This window comes from Buteo buteo, chromosome 9 (assembly GCF_964188355.1).
Source record: "Buteo buteo chromosome 9, bButBut1.hap1.1, whole genome shotgun sequence".
NCBI classification, from domain to species: domain Eukaryota; kingdom Metazoa; phylum Chordata; class Aves; order Accipitriformes; family Accipitridae; genus Buteo; species Buteo buteo.
In genome coordinates, this window is record NC_134179.1 from 2,007,849 (window position 1) to 2,030,735 (window position 22,887).

General features: G+C 61.8%; 2 protein-coding genes across 5 annotated transcripts in view; one reads left to right on the forward strand and one right to left on the reverse strand.

Annotated features, from left to right (window-relative positions):
* The window catches only part of OPCML (opioid binding protein/cell adhesion molecule like), a 103,223-nt gene extending 95,990 nt beyond the window's left edge, over nucleotides 1-7,233 (forward strand). The window contains exon 7 of the mRNA XM_075036709.1: nucleotides 5,703-7,233. Coding sequence (XP_074892810.1) covers nucleotides 5,703-5,803 — 101 coding nt within the window. The 3' untranslated portion in view covers nucleotides 5,804-7,233. The remainder of the gene's footprint in view (nucleotides 1-5,702) is intronic.
* Nucleotides 7,234-11,285: 4,052 nt separating this feature from the next.
* Nucleotides 11,286-22,887, reverse strand: part of LOC142034147 (protein CEPU-1) — a 351,450-nt gene continuing 339,848 nt past the window's right edge. For 3 of the 4 annotated variants that reach the window (XM_075034863.1, XM_075034865.1, XM_075034866.1), the window contains 5 exons: nucleotides 20,703-20,837; nucleotides 19,870-19,990; nucleotides 18,139-18,290; nucleotides 15,093-15,125; nucleotides 11,286-13,442 (listed from right to left, as the gene is read on the reverse strand). In XM_075034863.1, the coding sequence (XP_074890964.1) occupies nucleotides 13,342-13,442; nucleotides 15,093-15,125; nucleotides 18,139-18,290; nucleotides 19,870-19,990; nucleotides 20,703-20,837 (542 nt within the window). In that variant the 3' untranslated portion in view covers nucleotides 11,286-13,341. The remainder of the gene's footprint in view (nucleotides 13,443-15,092; nucleotides 15,126-18,138; nucleotides 18,291-19,869; nucleotides 19,991-20,702; nucleotides 20,838-22,887) is intronic. The other variant, XM_075034864.1, reaches the window with a different exon arrangement.

The window sequence follows — 22,887 nt, forward strand, 5'->3', positions numbered from 1 at the left end:
ACGTGAGCGTCGGTGAGCCTGGCTCTCAAGGCACCTCGCTTTGTTGTGGGCATGTCTTCGGGGCTCGGCGAGGGGGGGGGCAGGGGGCTGCTAGGGATTGTGGTGTTTGTGGGTCATTGTAGCTGTTGAGGGGGGCTGCTGGATAGGTGGCGATGGGGTGTGGAGCGCTAGGGGGAATGGGCCGCCACTTTTCAGCACAGGGTGGGAAGGGATGATGTGCAGCGGGACGGCGCGAGTGTCGTGGCAAGATGTCAAGGTGTCATTCAGTGGCGACGCAGGGGGGCGAAAGGGCCAGCGCTGTAGCAGGGCCAGCGGCTCGAACGCTTGCCCGTGTCAGAAGTGCAGGGGATCATAGAAGGTTATTTATGTCTGGATGAGGCTTCTGGTCCTCTGTGCGGTGTGAGGGAGCTGGGAGGAGGGGTCGGCAGTCTGGCCTGGAGGGTGCTCCGGAGGAGCGTGGCACCTAGCTGTTGGGGAGTATGAGGGGTGTACGTGGGTTGGAGAGGAGGGGTCCCGGAGGCATGGGGGTGCCCATCGTCAGGGTGAGGGCTCGACCGGGTCGGCGACCATGGCGGCAGGCTCCCGGGGCGTGTTGTGGCATCGCCTCGGCGGGTGGCCGCTGCTCGGTGTTTTGCTCCTTTCCTCCCTCCGTTGTCCTCGTCAGTGGGATGAGGAAGAGAATGGGGAGGGTTAGAGCACGAGCAGTTGGGCAGAGAGAGGAGAAAGACAGCGGAACAGACAAAGGGAGTGCTGTCCTCGGGCAGGTGCATGTTGAGCCCTTTCCTGGGAAGCTGGGCTTTATTAGTGTTAAGGTGTACGGGGCAAGTGAAAGTCATGGGAAGGCGACTGCAGTCCTGAAACAGCAGGGTTGGAAAGTTTTGGGGCACCGTGAGGATAAATGCAAGGAGAGCGGCTGCCCTGGCTGCCGAGAACGCAAGGCATCACCTACTCTGGGAGGTAGCGAGTGGTGGCCCCTGGGAATGTCCTGTCGAGGGCCTGGGGGTCCAGGAGCGCCGGTCTGCTTTTTGGAAATGGCCTTTGATGGCACAGGAACGGGTCGTCCCTTTGGGGGCAAACTCAGGCTGGCAGGGCGGAAGGGAGGTTTGGCCGAGTGGGAACCTCATCTTTGTGGTTGGGTGGAGAAAGCAATGGTGGTGTCTCCAGTACAGAGATCAGGCTTTTGGGGAATGTCGTGGAGCTGCGGTTCACCTCGGCGGAGAGAAATGGGGAAAGGCCCAAGCCGGACTAGAGCGTAAACTGGCTGCTGTCCGGGCCGATGGCGTGAAAGGCTTGTGGCAATCTGGGAAGAGCAAGAGGAAGGTGAAGGAAAACAGGCAAGCGGTACGTGTCGAAGATGATGGCCGCCTGAGAAAGAAAGAGCGACGGGAGGCAGGGCTCGGTTGGCGTTCTCTGTCTTTCTTTCATAATCCTACTAGTGATGATAGGCCAGGTCAGAGGGCTGACTTTTGGTTGCGGGCTCTGAGATTGTAAGGGAGCGATGACCCTGTAAGGCCATGGGTCCACATGGGGTTCCTCCTGCGGTACTGAAGGAGGCGGCGGATGGGTCCCCTCTCGCTGGTTCCCGGAAGGTCTTGGGAGTTGGGGGTGGGAGGGGGTCTCTGCCAACCAGGAGCCAGGGGACCGTACGGTGGTGTACGACAAGGGCATGAGGGAAGTTCTCGGAGAGTAATGATGTGGCTGTCTGAACTTGGTGCCTAGAGGAATGATGGAGAAGATCATATGGGGTGTCAAGGAAAAGACTTTGAAGGACCACGTGTTTGTCAGGCGTGGTCAGCAGGGGTTCAGGGAGGGAACGTCCCACCTAACAAAGTTGTTGTGCTTGTACTATATGGGCACCCACCTAGCAGGTGAAGGGGAGGTGGTGGGTGTAGCGTTTTGGGAAGGTGGGTGGGCTTTTGAAGCCATCCCTCACAGCATCCTTTCAGAGAAATCATGTTATGGTGAGCCGCACATGGCATGCAGGGTGGACGGTGGGGGCCCGTCGTTAGAGGTGTTGCGTGGGGCTGGGTCCGTTCGAAGCGTCGATCCGTGATCTGGATGGAGGAGGGACACGTACCCTTAGTCAGTAAGCACGCCGATGATCCTAAACTGAGAGGTGCTGTCACCCGTCTTGAGGGATGGGCGACCTGGCAGAGGAATTTGGGGAGCTGCGGGAGGCGTGAAATAGAACAGGGGCAAGTACCGGGGTCCGCACCCAGCATGGTGTGGTGTGCGAGGTGAGCGCAGAGTGGGACAGGAGGGGCTGGACAGGGTCCCCGGCGTTGCCTGTGGTACTGCTGGCTGGCTGACAGAGGCGACGACCTGCCTGTCGGTAGTGCTGGTATGGCCTCACCTTGCTTATCGTGTGGTGTTCTGGGCCCTGGCCCCTCAGAAGGATGTTTAAGTGCTGGAGGGTGTCTCGCGTGGGCTGCTGTCGTGGCTCGGTCCCGCTTCCCTGGCTGCGGTGCCAGGGGAGGTTTTAAGGAGATGCTGTGAAGTGTGCTTTTCCCGCAAGGGCTTTCTTATGCCTGAGCGGGGTGGCTGAGGTGTTGGGGTGAGGCCCTTAATGCCACCCTTTGGCGGTTTTAGTTTGTCAGGCCTGAAGGGCTTGGGCGGTCAGATGCCGTGGATGGAGCCGGTCCCTTCCAAAGGAACTAATGTATTCTAGTATTGTCGTGTGGCGCGTTCCCTGCTCCCCCCGCACCAAGCCCCCTTTTTATTTTCTTCCTGATCTTGTGTCATCGATGCTAACATGCTTTGTTTTGTTTTAATGCTTTTGGTTCCATTTGCTTTCTTTCTATTTGGTAGCAGTCTGTTCTTCGTTCTATTCCATTTTGGCACGCTCGGCTCCGTTCCATTCCCTTCCGCTCCAGCACGGTCAGGCCTTTTCCATTGGGGTCGAATCTCTTTCCGTGTGTTTGTTTTGGTCTGCTCGCGTGTGTTCTGTTTTGTTCTCAAGGGTTCTGCTCAGCCAGGGTCAGTGCCAATGATCTGTTCAGGTCTGTCCTGCTCTGCTCCATCAGGGTCTCATGGGCTTGGGTGTGTTCTATGTTTGAACAAACAAACAATCTCGTGTTTGCGCCTGGGCAGTTCTGCTCTGCTCCTTGCCAGTCTTGCATGTACTGTTGTGGTCTCTGGTGTTTGGGTCTGCTCTGCTCCGGTCTGTTCTATTCCGCTCTCCTTGCGTTTCACATGTTGCGTTCTATCCTGCCGCTGTGTGCCGCCCTATTCCGCTTCCTTCCCCTCTGGTCTATGGCATTGTGGCCTCCTGCGGTCTGTTGCTCTGCGTCGTAGTCCGTTCTGGCGTGTTCTAGTCGCTGCTGTTCGGGGATGTCACGGACTCCTCTGTTGTGGTCTGTCATGTTCCCATTCTGTCCTCTTAGGTGAGGGTCTACGGTAGTGTTCTCTTCTCATTTGTTGTGGCGTGGTGTGTTTTATGTCATCCTGCCCTGTTTGATTGCCGCCGTCTTGGAGAACAGTGGCCTTGTGGGTTTGACGAGCCCTTGTGCCTCCGCTTGCTCACGTGGGCCCGTCTGCTAGGCGTGCCGTGGTGCGTGCCATCATCCTCTGTAGCACCCCAAGCGGGGCCGGTCATTGCCGAGAGCACGCCTCGTGGGGTTGTGGAGCGGTCGGGGGCTTGGAGAGCAAAGGGTGCTGTGCGGCAGGAGGTCTGTCCCTGTGCGGTAGAGTTCCTCTAGGCTAGAGAGGACAGACTCCGGCGCCTCGGTATTTGTGCGTGCGCTTTCTCTCTCTGGCTGTGGCCTGCGTGTGTTGCTCTGTGCGTGACCGCCCCTGTCTGCCACGTCGATGTGGGAGAGCCTGCCGGCAACGTGCATCCTGGCCTGTGCCCAGCTCCGTCTGTGGGTTCGGGCATGTTTACGTGCCTGTCTCGGTGTTCGCATGGGGGTTTTGGAGCGGTCGCGTCCCACCGTTGGAGCGCGCCTTGGTGCGGGGTCGGTGTGCGCCCGCACCCAGCGCCGTGGGGGGGTCGTCAGGGTGGGTGATGGTGAGGCTGCAGCCAGGATCACGGGTGCACGTTGTCTGTGGGGTGGCGTCTCGGGGCACGTCCCTTTCAGGTCTCTTGTTGCCGGTGCCTGAGGATGGCTGCCGGACCTTGCGTCGCTCCGCGTCTCCTGCAGTTGTTGTGTCTTCCCTGTCTCCGTCCGGGTCCTTGTTCAGGTTGCAGACGGTGCCTTGGGAGGGAGTCCGCGTCGGGCTCTGCGTGTGCAGCTGCGCCGCCCTTCGCAGGGTGCCTGGGTGTCCCTGTTTGTCCGTGGGTCAGCGGTTGCGGGTGGCGAGCCCTGCCGTGGCACCTCCAGCCTCAGTGCCTCTCGCTCCGCGCACGTTGGGTGCTCGTCCGCCTAGCGGCGCGCCCGTGCGGTGACGAGGCCGTTTCTTGGTCTCGCTGGCTGTGTCGCCCTACGTGCGCTTTGAGTCTGAGGCAGCGTGGAGCGCCCTCGGCTCGCGTGCTGCGCGGCTGTCTCGGAACGCGTGTGTCGTCTGCCCGTCCGTCTCGCCGCTTTCCCCAGCGTTGTCCCCTCTCAGTGCGCGAGCCTGTGCCCACGCGTCGCGGCAGTGTCTCTGCGGCGGTTTCGCCTTGGGGCAGCGGTCGCATTCGGCAGCGGTTTGTGATGTGTGGGTGTTGGTCTCCGCCTGCGTCAGTGAGTTGGGGCCTCTGGAGCGTTCGTAGGTGTCCTAGCGCGGTCGTGCGTGTTGTCTGCCGGCGACTCCCGTCTTGTTCCCCCTTTGGGGTGTGCCCGATGGTTCCCCGTGGTCCTTCCCCTCCTCTTTCTCTCCGTGGGTAGGCGCTTCCCCTTTGCCTCCGGGCCTTGTGGTCCGTCCGGCTGTTTCACGCGTTGCCTTGTTTTCTGTGCCTACTCTCCCTTGGTCGGTCCTTCTCCACACCATCGCCTCTCTCTCTCGTGCGGTCCCTCAGCCTGTGGCAGGCTGTCTCTAGGTGTCCGTAGATTCCCCCGGGCCAGTTTCCAGGCATCTCCTTGGGGCGCTGTCTGGCTCTTGGTGTCCGTACGCGTCGAGGGCGGGTGGGCACGGTTGAGCTGGCGGCGTCTCGGGCAGGCGGTGGGGGAGCGTAGCCAACAGGGATGGAGCAAACAGCGACGGCGCTTTGCGTGGCCCAAGGTGAGACTGAGTCCTGGGGGAGCTGGGGTGGGCTGCCCAGGTGGCATGTGCTTTCGGGAGCACCTCGGGGAATGACGCTGAGAGGCACGGTCAGCGTCTTGCCGGGAAGGCTCCCGGCTACACCGTGTCCCCTGCCCAGAGTGCCCGCTCCACGTCCCGCTTGGCTCCTGCCACCTTGGGGACCCTCATTTACCAGCACGGACAGGACACGGCTGCTCGTACCTAGAGATCCTGACCCTGCACAGGGCCTGTTCCCAACCCTTGGGACTCTCCAAGGATGGCAAGCCGCGAGGGCTTGAGTCCCTCGAGCTCCTCGCTTACCTCCTCGACACCACTGGGACCCCACACCGATGCCAGTGATGCCCTCCGCCGCCCACCCCCCGAAGGGGAATGCGACAGCCCGCATCCACCCTGGGAGATGCCCAGCGCGGGGCAGGGGCGGTGGGACGCAAAGAGGCCGGGGAACCGCAGGGAGAGGGAGGGTGCCCTTCGCGTGTTCGTGCCCGCTCGGCGCTGCCCTTAACGCTCTCCTTTGTCTTGCTCTCCTTGTCTCCCCCGCGCAGGGCCCGGAGCAGTGCACGATGGCGGCAACGCGGCATCCCGGGCAGCCACCGGCCTCTGCCTCTGGGCCACCCTCCTCGCTCGCCTCCTCCTCGACTTTTGATAAGAGAGCGGAGGGTCCCGGGAGGCCCCGCCGCGCCTCTCCCCCGCCGCGGGCTCGCCCCGCCGCGCCGCCCGGGGACTCGTCTCCGTCAGACGGGCGATGCGCCGGAGGACGGGCGGCGGCGCCGAGTGTCCGAGGATGGCCCCGTCTCCCGCGTGCCGGGATCGTTCTCGCCGCCGGTTACGCTGTACAGACCCCACCACGTGCCACCAGACCGTCACCCGCCACCGTCGCCCCGGGGATGTGGTCCGGCGCGGACGGGTCTCCCCGCGGCTCCCTCATCGCCGAGGCGGGCGCCACCCGGAACCGTCGCCAGGGATGTCCGTCTCGTCATCTCCCTAAGCCGCCTATGCCCAAGAAGACCCCGACGTCGAAGGCCCCTGGCTCTGCCGTCAGCCCTCTTGGTCCTGAACGTCCTTTCACGCCACCAAAGCTCCTCCCTAAGCGCCCCCAGCATCGCTGCCCCTCTGCTCCCGGGCCCTTCCCGCTCCGCGAGGCTCGCCGTCCCTTTCCAAGGGGGTCATCCAACACAACCGCTTATCCTTCCAGGGTCACGCACCTGCCGCTACTCTGTCTCCCAGCTAACGTCATACCCCGCCTCGCCGAAAACCCCACGCCTTCCTGACGATGTGAGGCCGCTCTCCCAGGAAGGTGAACTTGGCAGCCCTCGCGGGGATGAGAGCCCCCTCCTCCCCACGGATCCCTGCCCGCTCCGCTGCCGCCCCCGCTAATGGCACAGCCCACCCTGGGGCTCTCGCCCCGATGTGCCACCTCGCTCTGGACGGCGAGGTTCCTCCGGGCTCATTTTCCAAGCACTTGCTGACCCGTGCATCAAAAGCACAGAACCGCTGACGCGGGGCAGGGGTGCTAAATGACGCGGTGAAACGCCAAATCGCGAGGCCCTCGCGCCCGTCTGCGCGTTCCCGGGCAGGATGGGACTGCGCCTCCCTGGTCTGCCTCCCTGGAGCATTTGGCCCAGCGTCTCCGCCTCCCCGAGGGATGGAAGAAGCAGGGAAGGCGACCCCGAGCCGCGACATCCGCGCTCTGCCTTTTCGCACGCCCGCCGCGTGCCCCTGGCTGCGGACGGTCCCGACGTGTTCGGCCCCGCGGAGCGGGCTCGGGCTCCGGCTCCGTAGATTTGCTGCGCCGGCACGACGGGGCCAAGGACGGCTCCGATGCCCCTGGCCCATCCTCCCTGCTGCGACGTGCCCTCGACGCCAAAACGAGTGCACCCAGACTCTACCCTCCGCTTCCCCCAGTCACCCTGGGAACATCCACCGTCGCCTCCCCACGTACGGAATCGTGCTCCCGACGGCACCCCACGCTCCCCTTGCCCGGTACGCGATGATGGTCCGGAGCCTTCCCGATGCTCTGTGGCTGCCCAGGAACTGCTCTGGGGGCCGTTGTCTGGTGACGGACCCTCCTGCGCCGCTCAGGAAAAAAAAAATCACGTGCGGTGCCAGACCCTGCGACACGGGGACTCGACTCCGCGGTGATGCACCGAGCGAGAACACGAAGCGTCCCCCCCCGTCCCGATGCCTCCCCGCGTCTCACCCCTTCCTTCTCCCTCCGTAAGTGAGACAGCTTAAGAATGATGGCCCTGCACATGCTGTCCTTCCCACACAAACTCTGCCGCCGCCGAAACCTCCTCGTCCCACCGTCCGGCTTTCTGTGGCTGCGACGAAGCTGGGGCTGGTGGTCCTCGGTGTGCAAGATGATGATAGAAAAAAAACCAGACCCCGAGCCAGAGACCGCTGTGGGCCACCACCTCGTCCTCTACACGGCCGTGCCCTGTCCTTGTCCCCGCTATCGATGGGCTGCTTGGGACCTGTGCTGATCAGCACGTGGTGCGATGATGTGTCCCGTCCCCCCCCAAAAAAAAGTGATGGCTACAAAAATCTCAATAGACTCTCCTGCCCCTGCACCCTTGATGTTCAACATGTACCGCGGCTGATAGGCAAAAAAAAAAGTGGCCTGACGTGGGGGGGGGGATTGGGGGGGCTCTGGTGCTGGCCCGAAGTGCTGGCTTACCCGACAGGCAGGGATCCAGCGCTGCACCGTGTCCCGTGGTCCCTGCGGCGCTGCTCCACTTCTCCGCCGGCCATCCTGGAAAGGCGGCACCGGCAGTGATCCCAGTCCTGCCCCGTGGCCCCAGGTGCCTTTGTGGAATGGGGATGCCGCCGTCTTGGCGCCGGGCACGCCCTTCCCCTCCGTGCCCGCTCCAAAAACAAACACCCTGGTGGGGGGGCGCGGGAGACGCCTCACCCTGACACCTTCCCCGGTCTGTGCCTCCCCACGACGGCCGCCCTGCCCCAGCCCCGAAGGTCTCTCTCTTCTCGCCGCACGAACGCTGAACTAAGCCCCAGACACCCTGGGGGGGCTGGAGGCCGCGGCATAGCGGAGGCGACGTGTGCCAAGGCTGGCGGAGCTGGGGCCGCTCTCCCCCCATCCCCGCGTCCCCCCCCCGAGTTCATCTCCTCCCAGTGCCATGTGGGCTCCCCCCATCCTCCGCTGCCGGGTCGGCGTGCGACTGTCTCGTGCCAATGTGAGGAATGTGTGTCGGCTGGGCGTTGGACCCCCCCCCCCCTTCACGACCGCCACTCTCTGCAGCGGGAGGCTCGGGGGGGGGGGGCAGCTGGGCACCCCAGGGTCAGGGGAGCGTGGTTTGCGGGTCTCTCCCGCTGGCGGCCGGTCTTCGGTTTCCGTCCATCATTGTATTCCAAGGGTGGCTATACTACCTGAGATTTGTGCATGTTACATTGTAGTTGTAACCTTTTCTAATTCAGCAAGAATAAGAGATGGTTGTGATTGTGCAGTGTATCAATAAAGTTTGACGAACTTTGTACCTTCGGGGCTTTGCTTCGCGGACCCCGCGCGCCCCGGGAAGGGATGCGGCGCCCGACGCGTAGTTGGAGCTGCTTTTGATCGTTCCCTGCGACACTTCGAGCCCCCCCCCCAGTGGGGGGGGGGGCTGCTGGCGTTTGGCCCGTCCCTCGCAGCTCCGCCGATGGGTCCCGGGTCCCACCCACCACCGTCCCCCGATGAGCACGTACCTGTCAACGAAGCTCCTGCGGGGTAAGGACTGGCTTTGCTCTCATCGCTCACCTACGTTCGTCGGAAGCGGCGCGATCGGGAGCCTCCTTCCAGCAACAAAGCCGTTCCCTGCATCTTCTCCGTCACCTCGTAACGCCGCCCGCTCCGACAACTCAACTTACCCCTGCGCGAGGGATGCCTCTGCCGACGACAGCCTCCTAAGGGAGCTTCGCTCCCGTCGCGATCTGACGGTGCGCGACACGGGCAAACCATCGTTGTCAAAAGCCAAGGACAGCGAGGCCCGAGAGCGAAAAGAGCCGCGACCCTCGGCATCTCCCCAGCATGGCTACCGCCCCACCCTGAAAACGCATGGCTTGGGAGGGGGGGCAGGCCGTGTTCCCCACTCCCCAGGGGATCTTTCTGCCCCATCAACCAGGACAAAACTTTCAACAAGCTCCCCTCCGAACGTGGGACCCGCGCCTTGCAGCTCAGACACAACCCAGATGATGGGCAGTGCCCCATCGCCTGCGGGTGCCCGGTCTCCTTGTCGCCACGTGCCGCCGATGGAACTGCTGAGCGGATGACGGTCCCCGTTTCCCTAGGGAAATCCCAAGGCCAGCGTTCCTCGGCCATACGTCCCAGAACGGTAAGGCTGCCGGGGGCACCTGGGACGACTGCGGGGAAGCAGTGGGGGAGTGGGGGCTGCCGGATGAGTCCGGACCCAACAGAGTCTTCCCTTTGCTTTCCCTGATGTGCAAATGAAAAGCCCGGTCCTGAGAGGTTTATCCCCGAAGCCCATGACAAACTGCCCTGCCACTGGCAGCGGGCACTGGCGCGCAGCACACGGCAAAGCCGACGGCTCCATCCCCGCACCGCTGCAAGCTGCTGCAACTTCATGCGCCGCGGATGCCTCTGCTGTCCCTCCCTCAAGGACCCCGGCAGAAAGGTAAGTGCTTCCAAAACCCAGCAGCCTCCCCAGAAGGGGTCCAGGATGGGAAACCATCTCTGCTTTGAGCATCTCCCTCCCCCCTGCAAAAAAAACCACCCCAAAACCCCATCGGGGAGCCAGGACTCATGCAATGCAACTACAGGTGCTGGTAAGTGACTCTCACTTCATCCACGGTTGCCCCCGTGCATCCCGCCACTGTCTGGTCCTCACTAATGCTTCCCATCTTGCCATGCCAGTTCTGGCATCTGGTGATGGACCCACCTCCGCTCGAGAGGAAAAAAAAAAGCCAAAAAAACTACATACGCCTCATCCACATCGTCCCTTTTCATACCGCCACCGAGCGCCAGGGAGGTGACAAGACCCGTTTCCACCGTGAGCCCGGCCACGGGGTGCCTGCTGCTGGGAGGATTTCCTCCATAGCCCTGTCGACGCCTGACCCACGCCCGAGGATGACAACCTTGGCCACTACGTCCAGAGGGCTGGAGGACGAGCTTCAGGCCGTGATCTCTGTCCCTCCCTGCCGCGGAGAGACACCCGTATGTACTTCAATAAATTAATACATCAACGCATCCACTGAGCAGCCTTGCTCTCAGCCCTCAAACCCTGGCATCGGATGCTCCATGACCTCTCACCTAGAGCACCAAAAAAAAAATTTCTGACAGAGAGAGGGTGAGGGCAACGCTCCCCCCTTAACTTCCATACCCGTCCTCAGTTGCTGGGTCAAGTCCCTCCCTGAGCCCCCCCGAGCATCCGAGCACCACCTCTCCTGCCGGGCTCGCTCTACTGCAGCCAGCTGGCCCAGCCTGGGACTCCCAAAAGACCCACGCAAAGACCTCCACACTCTTTTTCCCCTGGGAGAGGCAGAGCTACACCTGCCGCTGAAGATGAAACTGTCCGCGACGCTTTCTCCGGTAAACCGTGGCTGCCAGAAGGGCCGCCTCCTCCCATGCCGTCCCATCCCTCACATGGGACGTGCCACGAAGCCTTGGAGCTCACCTCTTCCCTCGCCCCGTGTCTCGCACCGCCAGCAACTCCTTACCGTCCGTTTTGCGCTCTCCCCTTTCTCCGTGCTTGTCACTCAGTTGATGCAAACTCATCGTAGGGTCAAGAAATAAAAAAAAAAAAAGCCACAAAAAAACCGCAAAACAATCCCACCATCGCTAACCATCAGCTTCCGATCCTACAAAAAAAAAAGTGCCGGCAGCTCAAAGAAGCCGGCGCCCCGGCGGCGACGGTCAAGGCCGAGGAATATATCCGCTAAAAGTAAGCTGCTGCACACCAGCAAAGAAATCAAGATGCCAGCCGAGATGAGCCAGATGTGGCCCACCTATGCCCAAACTCTGGTCCGCCGCGCTTCGCCCGTACGCGCCTTTGCGCGGGGATGCCCGGCTTCCTATGCCCGCCGCGCATCGCTGCGTCTCTCCTTCCCGCGGGACTCGCCGTGAGCATCCCCGTTGCTGGGGCAGAGGGCTACACGGAAAACCTTTGGGGCCCCGGGCAGGATCCTGCCTCGGGGTGGGGGGAATAGGGTGGAGTGGCACCCCAACACCCTCCCCATCTACTCACCAAAGCCTTACCTGCATCCCTGTCGGGCTTGCCGGCGAGGTCCGGGCGCCATCCCTCCGACGTCATCCCGGCCCGTTAACAACAATTCGGTGTTCCCACCCGGAGTCTCCCCCCACCCCGGTGTCCCTCCCGGTCCCCGGCGGCGCGGGGGGAAGAGCGCGGGGTGGCCCCGGCGGCAATGAGCACCACAACCAGACGGAGCGGCCACATGGAACAATCGTTTTAATGGATAGGCAGAGAGAGCCCCCTCGCCGCCCGCCCGCCCCCGGGCCCCCCCCGCGTGCCCCCCACCGTCGGCCGCGGGGAAGGAAAGGAAACCAAGGGAGGAAAACCCACCGCAGGGGAGACGCCCGCCGAAACGTATGGCGAGTCGACCGGTCCCGCGTTTTGGCTGACGGCTTGGCCACGGGAGGAGCGGCCAGGTGCCGATCGCTTCGCCTTCTTTTCCTTATTTCTTTTTGTTTTGTTTTTTTTTATATATATATATACACACACACGCACACACACACACACACGTATACATACATATATATATATATATATATAAAAAAATATAAAACTGAGCTATATAGATCTCCCTCTGTCCCTCAGTTCGTTTTATTCCACCGCGAAGGGGCCGGGGCCGCACGGCGAAAGGCAACGGCGAGGGGCCCCGGTCCCCCGTGGGCCTTCGTCCCCGCCGCGCCGGTGACCTGAAGGCGGAAAGGCGAGGGGGTTTGGGGACGCGTGGACCAAGACGCTCGCCTCGTCTTGTCGAGGACCGATACACACCTAACTCCATATACAGCATGCAGTAATGGCAGCGGAAGGACCCTGCTGGGAACCGTGGCTAGAACGCTAACAAAAAAAAAATTATATATATATGTATATTTATATATACTGTATATATATATCCCATAAAAAGATTCAGCGTCTCCCTCCGCCTCGACGCGCGGCCAGCGTTGCCCGCGCCCACAGCAGGAACTGTTCGGACGACCGCTTTTTAGGCCGGTTTTGGGGGGGGGGGTCTGCGCGGGATTCCTCCTCCTCCATGCCGACTCGCCGGGTTCGCAAACCTCCTCGGCCAGTCGCCTCCTGGGCTGAGCGGTGCTCGGCGAACCAATTTCTTCTCTCTGCTGGCTCCCCCTCTCTTTTCTGGGTTTGTTTCCCCCCCCCCCCCCCCCCCCGCCCCCCTTCTTTTTTGCATTTCTGTTGTTTAGGAACTAAGAGTTCTAGGTTCGTATCAGAAAATACAATTAATAAAATTAACCATGACTCAGAACCCCTTATCATTCACGATGCCCACGGGTGGTACGATGAATGCGTGGCTTCACGCCGGTCCCCTTCCGCCCTTTCTGTTCATGGCGGTGTGGTAACTGTTGAAGATCTATATATCTATACATATATATATATATGTATACATGGATATATATATATATATATTCAGAAACACAAATGGCGGCACGGTCCACGAGAAGACGGGGAAATCTCGGCAAAGAAAAAAACCGTCGCGTCCAGACGGAGGGGTCCCCGTGGGAGGGAGGGAGCAGGCGGGCAGGGGCGGCGAAGGGGACAGGGTGGGGGGGACAAGGGGGTTATGGTGCAGGAGGGAGGGGTGGGAAGTGCCCCGCCCCAACAGCCCCGCCCATCCTCCACGGTGGCCCGCGGCAGAGAGCGGCGAAAACAGGGGGGAAAAGGGGTGGGAGACAAAAAAAAAAAAAAAAAGGGGGGGGGGGGAAAGAAAAAGACTCGGTCGTGTTGCATCTTCAGCAGGAAGCCTGGGATTTTTTTTTTTTTCTTTTCTCTCCTTTCCAAATTCCCGTTGCATTTTTTTTTTTTTTGCGTGTTTTTCCTCTCTCCCCCTCCCCCAGGTGGCCTGGCCGGATACTCTCTCAATTCTTATGATTATTTTCGGAAACGGTGAACACTTCTTCTTCTTCCTCCTCTCCTTTCTGCGTGCGCTTGCCGGCTGTGGTCGTCGCCGCCGCTACTCTGCGGGCCGGCTCTCGGGTCAAAACTGGCGGGCGAGCTGGGCGAGTGGGAGGGCCAGCAGCCACGCGCAGCCGCCTCGCCGCCACGCACCGTTGTTCCCGTCGTGCACGGCGCCGGGACCTGCGGGAAGGGAGAGGAAACGCCCGCGTGGTTAGCCAGAAAGCCCACAAAAAAACAGAAAACGCAAAACAAAGACGACGGAACCACAGCATTTGGGCCCCCGCTGCTATTGCACGCGGCGGAGAGCTCCCCGGGCTCGACGGCACGGTGCCGGCCGTCCCCGCCGACCCCACTTTTTGGGATGCGACCCCCCCCGCGGTCCCGCTATGCCCACAAGACCCTGTTCCCCAGCACCTCCCCTGCTCGTCACCGCCAACCAACCTCCTCCAAGCCCCTTCGCCCCGCTCCAAAATCTGAGTTTCCAGATGCGCTTGTAGGGGAGGTGACAGCTTTCGCCCCGCACCACCCACGCTCTGCCAGCCCCAGTGAGCCAGCGCAGGGGCAACCTCCCCATCTTTCCCCGTGGGTGTCCCTCGGGGGGGGGGTAGGATAACCGGCTGCCCGCCCGGCGCAGACACCGTCGGCAGCGTTATGCTCAGCCCTCGGCGCTCCGGTCCCCCCCCCCCCAGCTCGTGTGGGGTTCGCTTTTGGTAACATGCTCTGCCTGCGGGCCCGGCCCATCTTGGGAAGAACAGGATGGGATGAGGAGGGCGGTCGAGAAGAGCCGAGCTCATCCGCGCCTCCGTGGGTCACAGCGGGTGAGGAGCTCACAGCTCAGCACGGGAAAAAGGATGCAGAGATTGGCCGACCCGGCAGCTTTCACCACAACACCCCAAATCGTTGGCCCAGGGGGAACGTGAGGCTGGGAAAAGATCTGGGGAAGGCAGCCAGGCTGGCACCCTGCCCACGAGGTCCGATCGACCCGCGGTTTTGAAACCCTGGGACGTGTCCCCTCGCTTCGAAGCCCTACTGGGGTGCTGAGGGCCGTTAACCATTGCGTCTCCCACCGGTAGCCCTCTTCCAACACACTCACGGATGCCTCGCGATGCTTCCCGCTTAGCCACAAATCCTGGCGTGGCCGGGAAGCCACGCGCGAGGGCGGATCCGGAGACGCGATCATCTCCGCGCTACCTCCGTCGCCCTCCCGACAACCTACCCTACGACGACCCCTACGAGTCATCCTGCGGGCTGACTGCTCAACGCGTCACTAACGAAGCCGCCCAGCTACGAAGCCCCAAAATTGAGATGACGCCAAGCCAGCTGGCCGGCCGGTAAGATGGCACGGCAGAGCGCTGGCCGCTACGGCCACGAGTAACGCTGCTGAGAGGACTGGACGCCTCTCCACCCCTAATGCATCCCGGAAAAAAGGCAGTAGAAGCATCCCAGAGGAGGAAGGGCCCGCCCCGAGACCCGTTTTAAGCAGCAACGCGGGGAAAGCGGACCGCAGAGACGTCGCCGCCTTCGCCCTGGCGATGGGGAGGGGGGCGAAGCTGCGGCGGGGAGGGAGCGTGGGAGCGGGGCGTGCGGAGGGCACAGACCACCACCAGATGGGCACAGAAGGCTGGCGGGGAGGAGGCGGGATGGGAGGGCAGCCGGACAACGGCGAAAAAGCCCTAATCCATCGCTATAGCAGCGGGAGCGGCGGGATCCTGGGGCGGGAAGTCGAGGCGGCGGGTGCCGCGGTTCCCGCCGGGACGGGAGCCGGAGGGGCCCGTGGGGAAACGGGGTGGGGGGAGCGCTGGCGTTTGCGGGGGTCCCCGATTTACTGACCTTTCCAGGGTGTCAGAGCGGTAGTTGTCTCTTCTAAAAATTAAAGAACAAGCGAAAGTTAAGGCAAAAGGGCAATGGAAAGCTCAGCCTGCCCTCGACCCAAGGCCGGGAAAAACAAACGGATGGGGCACCGAGCGCGCTGCTGCCGCCCAAATCGCGCCCCGCTCCTCCGGGACCACGGTCCCCTCGTCCAGGAAGAGTGCCGCGTGAGCCAGGGCGCCTGCGGGACCCCAGACCCAGGGGGGACCCTGGCAAAGTCCATGGTCGCACCCCGAGCAAAAAGCGAAGCGCGGTGGCTGCTGTTCGGGGGATTTTGGGGGCTCAGCTCTCCCCCACGCTCCTCCCGTTCCCCTCCGGCACGGGATTGCCACCCGTTGCTCTCAATAACCCCGCAATGGCCCAAACGCATTTATCGCCCCACGTCGGCCTCTGGGAAGAGACGCGGACCACGCGACGGGGGAGAGGTGGAGGGCTTTTCTGTTCCCCAACTCTGCAACACAATGCTCTGTCACATCACAGACAGTGCCGAATGGGCCGCTGGCCTATAATAACAAGCGCTACATGTTAAACAAAGCGCCAGTTGACCTCCCTGAAAAATTACATTAAAAAAAGGATTAAAAGACGTACACTGAGTCAGCCTCTGTCACACAGTGCTGGAAAGGCTCACGTCACTGTACCCACACGGATCGATTCTCTGTTTGCTGGGGAGGGGAAACTCCATAATGCTTGCTCGGCTTCGGGGAAAAGGGGATACTTACAAAATTGTCCCCCGGAACCTCACAGGTGAGATGTTTCTTGGGCCACAGGTATGTGTGTGTGTGTGTGGTTCCCGGCAGCATTGGGGACCCCCGTGCCAGGAGACAGGGGAGGCCCACACGTCACGGTCCCCTCGGGTCCGTGGGGGGTGAGGGCGGCCTGGGGAACCGTTGCCCCCCCGAGGAGACTCGATTAATAAAGATGGAAAGGATCGTTAAATGGACGTGTCTTTACGGAAGCAACGGGTGGTCAAAGGACTCCTATTTCGTTGCCCAATGGGAGTCACCATCAGGTCAACAAAGCTAAGGGGCACAGTAAAATAAGCTTAGACTTCTGTGGGATGCTGCGCCGCGTCCTGCCCAACGCTGCCGCCATGGCGGCACGAGTTCCACAAAGCATCCTTTGTGGGTTAGAAACCAAATAACTAACAGCTCTGACAAAGCCATCGGCAGAGACAAGTTGTCTTTGCTTTTGGCAGCTTTTCATCCAGTTTGCGCCTGCAGATGCCTAACCAAGGTCCCACACTACTTCAGATTTTAACGTCGTAAACCCGTAGGGAGCCTATGACATCAAAGCTAAGGATGTACGTGTGGCTCAGGCTATGTCGGGCGCTTGGCACAGCCACCCTAAGGCGGTGGCACAGACGGAGGTGGGTCTGGATGGCTCCACAGTGCTGGAGGCATTGGTCCCCCTAAAAAAAGGGGTTATTGGGGACACCGATGACCAGGAAGGCTGGCGGGGAAGAGAACCAAGATAGTTCCTAGGTGATGCTAACGACAGCTTAACAGGCAGGTAAAGATGCTAACATTCATCTCTTACAGCACAGACTTTTTGGGGGGAACAAACGGTTGTTAGGCTCATTAACATCCAAGGTTAGCTCTATACTGGGGCCGGAGGCACGGAGCCGAGTGTCTGAGATGGGATGGACTCCGCCACCGTGGCGGCTCGGGGGAACTGATGCCGACGGCAGGTGAGGATGAGTCCTTTCTGTGATGCCACCTCCATGGCGAGGCTCGGCACGGCCCCGTGGCCGAGAAGGGCAGCCCCCAGGAAAGCCCGGCATCCTCCGCTCTCCCTAGACGAACCAGTTCCCTGGCTCGGGGCTCCCTGGAACTGCATCCAGCCCCTCGCTGAGGATGATGAGAAGCGGACATCGCTTCCCAGGGCCTCGGCACGCCTCCCGTGCCACGCCGCTCCGGCACACCGAACGACCCGACGCGTAACTTTGGGACTGCCCGCTAGCCCTGCATGCTTTGTGCTGCCGAGAGCGCGGTCTGCTGGCCCCGAGCCGCCCCACCAAGGCTGGGGATGAGGAAGGCTCATCTCTCCCTCTGCTCGCCTCTGACCGTACAACAACGAGAGGCAGGAAGACAAGGCCGAACAGCCGGGTGGCAAAGAGGAGCATGACGTTGGGAGCACATTGGGAGAGGAGGGAGGTCCCCGAGCCCTGCTTCTCCCGTACACTTCGGCAGTGAGGACCGCCTGCCCCGCATTCCCGGCGGGGAAATATCCCCGTGGCAGCAGCCAGGGACAAGGTCTGCCATCCACCTCCAGGTCTTGGCGGCCGTGGCCCCCTGCTCTGGCTCTGCCGCCACCCGAAAAGGCTCGACAAACGCATCGAGCGATCGGCGCCCATCCCGGCTGCAACTGGCGTCAGACGGACGCGTCGCTCTCATCCCAGCTCCGGCACACGGAGAAAACAGCCCCCGGAGGAGGGTACGGAGATGCTCCCCCTCCCTCCCCTCTGCACCCTCCCATCTCCCTCTGGCACTGTCAGGAAGAACGCAGCTGCTTGGCAGGAGTGGAAAACGCGACCTGGAAGGCGGCGGAGCCACAGGGGCTGCTTAGTCTCGGGTGGGCACGGGGGCGTGCCGCGCGGCAGCCCATGGCGCGGTCCCGCGGGTTTGCCGCAACGACCCCAAGCACCATCTCTCCTCCCGACATGGGAGGACGCCTTCGAACAGAGGCTCTCCTAGGGTTTCATCAGAGCGAGAGGACAGAAACCCACAGCTGAGTCCCAACTTTGCATCGACGGTGGACCCCAAAGGCGGTGCCGAACACCTCTCAACAACGGCAGGTGCCGGACCCGAGCCTGCGGTTATGCTGGGAGGCTTTCCTCTTTCCCCGGGCTCGCCGCGGCCTCCGACCCACACCCCGGGGCAGAAAGGATCAGTGGCGAATGCACCTCTCCCCCAAAAGGCAGAAAGAGACCCGTGCCGCGTCTCGCGCGTGGGCAGTCTCACCGTTAAGCCGGGCCCCCTCCCTGGCTGGGTCCCTCGGCGCTACTCACCGTAGAGGATCATGCTGGCGTTGGTGTTTCCTAGCTGGTTGGAGGCTACGCAGGTGTAGTTGCCGTAGTCCTGCTCGGAGACGTTGAAGAAAGTCAGTCTGGAGAAGAAGGCTTTGTTCTCCACTTTCAGTCCTTTCTGTCCCTCAGCCAGCCTGGGAGAAAAGCAGAAGGGGAGAGGGTCACGGGGTTGGCGTCGGGAGGAGAAGCGTCTGCCATTTTCCATGACCCGCTATCCCCTGGTCCCACCTGATGGCGGGGATGTCGACCTTGGGGAAAGACCAGGCGTGAAGAAGGGGAGGTAGTGGGAGATGTACGGGAGATGGACGCTGCTCTGCTGGGTCTCGTCCCTCAGCGGCCGGCCTGCACCGTCCTCACGCCATCTGGAGGCATCCTCACAAATGCCGAGTTGCCACCAAAGGGGATGGCTTCGGCACTTGCCAAACGGCGTGCAGAGGGAGGGATGCTCCAAACTGGCACAGGCGCCCAGGGAAGCTACCCGAGAAAGGCTCCTTCCCGCGCGAACGCCGAAGCCTGAACTGAGCACGTCAACTTCCCCAAACTAACTGGCCTCCCCCTCCTGTGGTTCCGCTCCTGCGGCTCTTTTACTGGCCAATTCCTCCTGGGAAGGGCCGGCTCACCATCATCACCCCTGCCGGGCTCCGACCGCCGATCTTGCCATTGCTTTGCGGGCCCTTGTGATCCAGCCTACATCCGAGCAAAGCCTTTCACCTGCCACCCCAACGTCCCCCGCTTCGTATGCTCCACCTGCTCCTTTCCTCCCAAAACAGGCAAGGCAGGTGGCCCCAGCCTCCCCTCTAGCTGCCATGGTGTCTTTTTCGGCTAAACCGTGCCTCCTTATCAGCGACCTAAGTGGCTCGTCCTGTGTCGGGCTACACCACAGCCCCCTCTGGGCCTCCCGGGGAGAAGCAATGCAAAACTAGGTTAAAAAACTTTGCCCGGGGTCAGAGACAGACATTTGCTCCAGAGTGGGACCCTAGCCTGGGCTGCACCGCTCCCCTCCTCCGTCCCCCGGCCGCGTCCCCGTGCCGCTGCTCAGGTGGGACATGGGAGCTGCTGGTCAACCTAAAAGGGCGACTTTCCCCACCACGCCGGGCAGGCTGTCTCCGCAGCGTAGAGAACCCCGTCTCTTGACCAACACCGCGTTTCTTTTGCCTTTCCAACAGCGAGGGGCTGACGCTGCCTTCCGGCCAAAGCATTTAAAAAGATGATGGGGGTTTCATCCGCGCCCAAGTGCTTGGATTCGCGCTGCCGATATCGCTGTCGGCCGTTACGCTTCACCCAAGCGGGGACTGACCGTGAGACCGTAAACCAGAGGCACGGGCAGCGGCGATCCTGCCTGCGCTGCCTTACCCAGATGGAGGCCAAAACCCAGCTGGCGGAAAGACGCTCCTGGAAAAACGCCCCCCTCAACTTCACCTCGTCTGTTTTCTGCCGCGCCAAGTTCAATAGGAAGACCTGGCCTGCTTTTAATAGATACCGAGCGGCGGCAGCTCCCGCCGATCGGCACGACCCGCTGCCATCGGAGGGGACCTGCCTTGGTGTCTGAACCCAGCTTGCATCGAGGGTTATCGGGGATTTGTCCGGCTACCACGGCCCCATTGCCGAGACAGGCCCAGTCAGCCGATTCCAAAGCCGGCGGCACCGGGCACGGCTTCCACAGGGTTGGTGCTTGCCCTCCCATTTTGCATCCCCTCCGCCCCAGGCTCTTACCGCTTGTCGTCTTTGTACCACTGGAAGTCGGCGGAGGGGACGGCAGAGGCTTCGCACAGCAGGATGCCCTTCTGCCCCACCGGCACCCCGGTGCTCTTGGCGTCCGAGATGTACGGTGGGTCTGCGGGGAAGATGGGAGTCTGGGTTTGGCGCCTGGCAGCCTTGGGGCGTCCTATCCCCTCCCCTCGCTCCTCAAGCTCCCTTTTCTTTCCCCGCACTTAGGAAGGAGCCAAAATCGTCTCTGAAGCCATGCCCGGCTCCTGCCGCTCCGGTGCTGCCGTCTGGGGGTTTTTGGGCTCACAGGGGACCCCACGCTGTGGCCCGGCGAGGGCTTCTCCGAGAAGTGGAGACCCCCAGCTCTCAGGCAGCACACATGCCCCCGTGCTAACCCTGAGCACTTGAAGGGGCGGCCGGAGAGGGGCGGCCAGAGAGGGGTGTAGGAGGGTCTTCACCTCTGTCTCCGAGCACGAAATATGCCGCTTTCTTCCTTGCACTCTTTCTTTCTCTCATTTTTTCTAAAGGAAAAAAAATTCCTATTTACCGCTCACTTCTCTCCCCTCCCCAGAGGCTATCAGCACAGCGTCTCACCATGGGTGGAAAACCCAGGTGGACAGAGATGGCTGAGGAGGCGGCGGTGCAAAAAAACCAGGGAGCTTGAGAAGAAGGGGTAAAAAAGGGCAAACCACCACCCACTCGGAAAAACCGCTGCCACCCGTCTCGCTCCGGGACCCAAAGGCTGGGGTTGCCCCGCTTCCCACCGCCAATGTCCCATCCCCTCGCGGGGCAGCACGGCGACCCCGTCCCTGTCCCCTGACACCCCCCGGGCTACTCACAGTTGACGGTGACTTTGACTCGCTGGACGACGGGCGCCGCCACGTCGTTGGAAGCGCTGCACTCGTACTCGCCCGACTGCTCCCGCGTGATGCCCGTGATCTCCAAGTACTCGTCCTCGCTGATGAAGCCCACGGCTGTAGGGGTGGAGGGAGAGGGCCGTGAGTGTCAGGGAGGCGCAGCGAACCCATGCCCACCGGCTAGTCAAAATCTGCAACCGTGTCGCGCTGCCCTAGGACGCCCACCCCGCGAGGCCCAGCCCCGACACGCTCACGTGCCCGTGCTCCGCCGTCCCGAGAAAACCCCTGCCAGAAAGGCATCCGCAAGCACCGCACCTCCGCGGCGGCCCCAGCCCCGCCGAGAGCGTCGCTTGCCGGTGACGACGTCCCCAACGTGCGCACGGGGCGGGCGAAGCAGTCCTCGACAAACCTGCGCCCTGCTACGATGACCCAAAATCATCTTTCCTTGGCGTCTGCACATCACAGCCCACCCTCCTGCCGGGAGGCACCGCTGGGCTCGGCTGGCTCTATGTAGACACCTCTAATTTTTCAGCTTCGATTAACTCACAGCCACTTTATGCCCATTAGTCACTGCGCCAACATCGCCCTTCGGCCGAAATGCTTTGTCCCTGTGCTGCTCCAGGCTCGTTTCTGCATTCCCCACAGTGGGCTGCGCTCGCAGCTCCTGCTTTCGCTCGAAGCCGGGCAGACGTGTTCGGCAGCCTTTCCTTTCATCCAGCATCTTACACCCCCTCCACGCTCCTTCCAAGAGCTCGCTTTGCTTCAAAGCGCTCCCCGAAACCCACGGCACTCGGCCGGCGAGGCGCAGGTGTTGGGCCGTGATAGTCTCCGGGTTGACGGAGATTGCGGCGTTACAACAAACGCGGAGTTAAATAAAGAGATCCAGCTATTAGGACGCGTCCACCACACGTCCTGGAGAAACGCCGCACAAATGGCGCGAGCGGGTTTTCAACAGGCCCCAGACGGGATGACTTCCCCCTTCCTTTCGTTTACGTCTCCCTGTCAGATCTCCTGCAGCTGAGATGCTGTAATTACCGTGCAAAGCATCTCGGAGACCGGTGTCACGCTTAATATTCCTATAAATTTTAAACGGTAGTCCTCGGTACATATGTGTGGCAATCGGTGTCATATTTTAATTAGGCTTGCCCTACACCATCTGAAATTAATAATAGCTCGAATTACCAGTGTAATTTATAAATTAACATCGCTGCAGCATTAGGAAATAAATTAGCTCTGGACAGCTGTTTCTGGGAGCCAGTGCCAACGGCGGAGAGGCCGAGCGCAGGTCCCCGGTCCCCGGGGAACGTGGCAAGCTCGGCCAGCGGAGCCAGGCGATCCCACGCTTGCCCTCGCTCCCCGACTGGCTACCACCGTCTCCGCGCTAGCGTGATGGGCCACGGCTCACAGCGCTCAACCGGCCGATTGTCTGCGTCTTCGCTCCTAACAAAACGCAGGCAAAACGTACGCGCGGGAGGCTCCCGTCGGGGCACGCGCCGCCCGCATCCCGCCGGCTGATGCTTTTATAGCGTCTCTCCCCGCAGCACATAAATAACGAGCGCGGTCACGCGCTACCGCCCGCCAAGGCGGCCATCTGGAAAGCACACGTACGTGGGGGTTTGCGGATGGGGTCCCGAGCCGGTTTCTGTAACGCCCCTGCACGGCTCGACACGGCGAGCGCTCCGGGCATCCGCTGGGATCCTGCTGCTGGGATGCCGGGTGCCGCCGCTGTCGGCTCAAGCTAAGCGCAAACACGCTCAGCCGCAACGAAACCGCGCCGCGGCTCTCCCCCGTGACGGACCTCGTGGCGGCCACCTCTCCGCGGCAGCCCTGGGACTTGGCACGTCCGCGGCTCCCTCGCACATCCGCACGCTCGCCAGCCGAACCGAGGACCCCGCGCACGCATCCCGCCGTCCCGGGTGGGTCTAACTGGGAAGGCGGCCCCGCGCCGCCCTGTGAGATTCGGAAAGGGGCGAAGAGAGTTCTCCAGCGCAACCTGCCGGGACAAATTGCTGCCACCCACCCGCGTGCCCTCGGCCCCGCGCTGAAATGCCCTCCCAAGCAGCTCACGGTCCAAACAGCCGAGCACATCAGTACTTAGCGGAACCGAAGGGCAAGATACGAAGGCATTGCCCCCAAACCAATATCCTTCGGAGACACAAAAATCGCA